The 1,486-nt window shown below is 59.8% G+C and overlaps 1 protein-coding gene across 1 annotated transcript in view; it reads right to left on the bottom strand.

The window, feature by feature from the left end:
• LOC103251439 (alpha-1,6-mannosylglycoprotein 6-beta-N-acetylglucosaminyltransferase B-like) overlaps positions 1-970 on the bottom strand; it is a gene marked incomplete at its 5' end in the record, with an annotated part of 11,303 nt that extends 10,333 nt beyond the window's left edge. The window contains one exon of the mRNA XM_008050017.2: positions 774-970. Within this exon, the coding sequence (XP_008048208.1) occupies positions 774-970 (197 nt within the window). The remainder of the gene's footprint in view (positions 1-773) is intronic.
• Positions 971-1,486: the final 516 nt, after the last annotated feature.

Genomic DNA, 1,486 nt, shown 5'->3' with positions numbered 1-1,486 from the left:
TGGTGGCCGGGAGCGGCCACTGCACTCCAGTCTGAGCGACAGAGTGAGACTCCAACTCAAAAAAAAAAAAGCATTCATTCAGCGCCTAACTGGTGCTAGGCGTGCTCACAGGACTGGCCCCAGGAAGGTGCTTAATAAATGATTCTGAATCCAGAGCCTCTGTGTGAGGTTGATCAGGCGGTTCACTGCACAAGAGCTGCCCTTGCCCTGCTCCCAATACACACACACCTCCAAGAGGCCTGAAGAAAGAGGCCGTGATGAGATCAGGCTAGGACCTGGAAGCTGAGACGGGAGACCCTCCAGTCTCAGCTGATAGTGCAGGGCCCCAGCAACAGGATTATGTCTAGGCGTACAGCTCAGAGACCCCCAGAAGCCATCAGTCAGGACTAGTGGCCAATGGACTCCAGCCAGGACCCCTCTCTCTGCCTGCCTGCTCACCCCATCAGTGGCTCTGGGCTGGGCTGGTACTGCAAGGGGGCAGGCGGGCAGCCCGACTCCTCTTCCCCGTCACCGACCCGTGGCTCCGCTGGCCCTGCCTAGGCCCCTTTCCCTGTGAGGACTCCCCTGCCTGGTGGGCACCCCCACCTCTGCCCCTGATCTCTGGCAGGGCCACAAGAGAACCAGACATGGGCTCAGGGCAGCAGAGCAGGCTGGGCTATGCCTACACAGGGAAGGGGCCTCAGTGGCGGCGGCAGGCCTGGCGGGCCTGTGGGGTGACCTCCTTGGTGTCTGTGGTCGGGCAGGGGTGAGGACGGTGCAACGGGGGGGCTCACCTTGGCCTTGCGCAGCAGCTGCTGGAACTCGGGCTGCGGCAAGAGGCCGTGGTTCTTCACGAAGGCTGGCACCTCTGGGGGCCGCTGGCTCTCATAGTACACGGTGCCGTGGATCTCCATGTACTTGTTCAGGATGGCCAGGAACTTCCCCTTCCCCTGGAAGAGGCAGAGGAGGAGCTGGGAGCCTCCACCCGACCCTGGAAGGCAGGGTCGCAGAGGAGACGCCCTGGGGCTGGAAGCAGAAGCTGTGGGGCTGGTCTCAGGCTGTGGGACCCTGGCCAGGCCCCTCTCCTCCCTGGGCCTCCATTCCTTCACTCATGGGTTGTGGAGGTTAGACTAGAGCAGAGACTTTGGGTTTACTTTTAGCCATGGAACTGCTTTCCTTCCAAAGGAAACCCATAGGACCGAGATTTGAATGGATCCAAGGGGAGCCACTTGGCCTCTCCTGAACCCCTGATGACCTCCAGCACCTCTGAGGAACTGTGGACCTCTCTGGAGCCTGCATCATCCATCCTTCTCTCCCTCATCCATCCATCCATTCACCCGTCCCTTCATTCCTCCACTTATCCACACATCCCATCCATCCATATGTATATTTATACATCCCTCTGCCAACCCACCCATCCCACCCTCCATCCATCCATCCATCCATCCATCCATCCATCCATCCACCCATCTATCCACCTATCCATCCACCCACCCATCCACCCAAC

This window comes from Carlito syrichta, unplaced genomic scaffold, assembly GCF_000164805.1.
Source record: "Carlito syrichta isolate Samal-C Ts95f unplaced genomic scaffold, Tarsius_syrichta-2.0.1 Scaffold142908, whole genome shotgun sequence".
Lineage (NCBI taxonomy): Eukaryota > Metazoa > Chordata > Mammalia > Primates > Tarsiidae > Carlito > Carlito syrichta.
The sequence above is the reverse complement of the archived record's forward strand: the minus strand, read 5'-3'. Positions and strand labels throughout refer to the sequence as shown.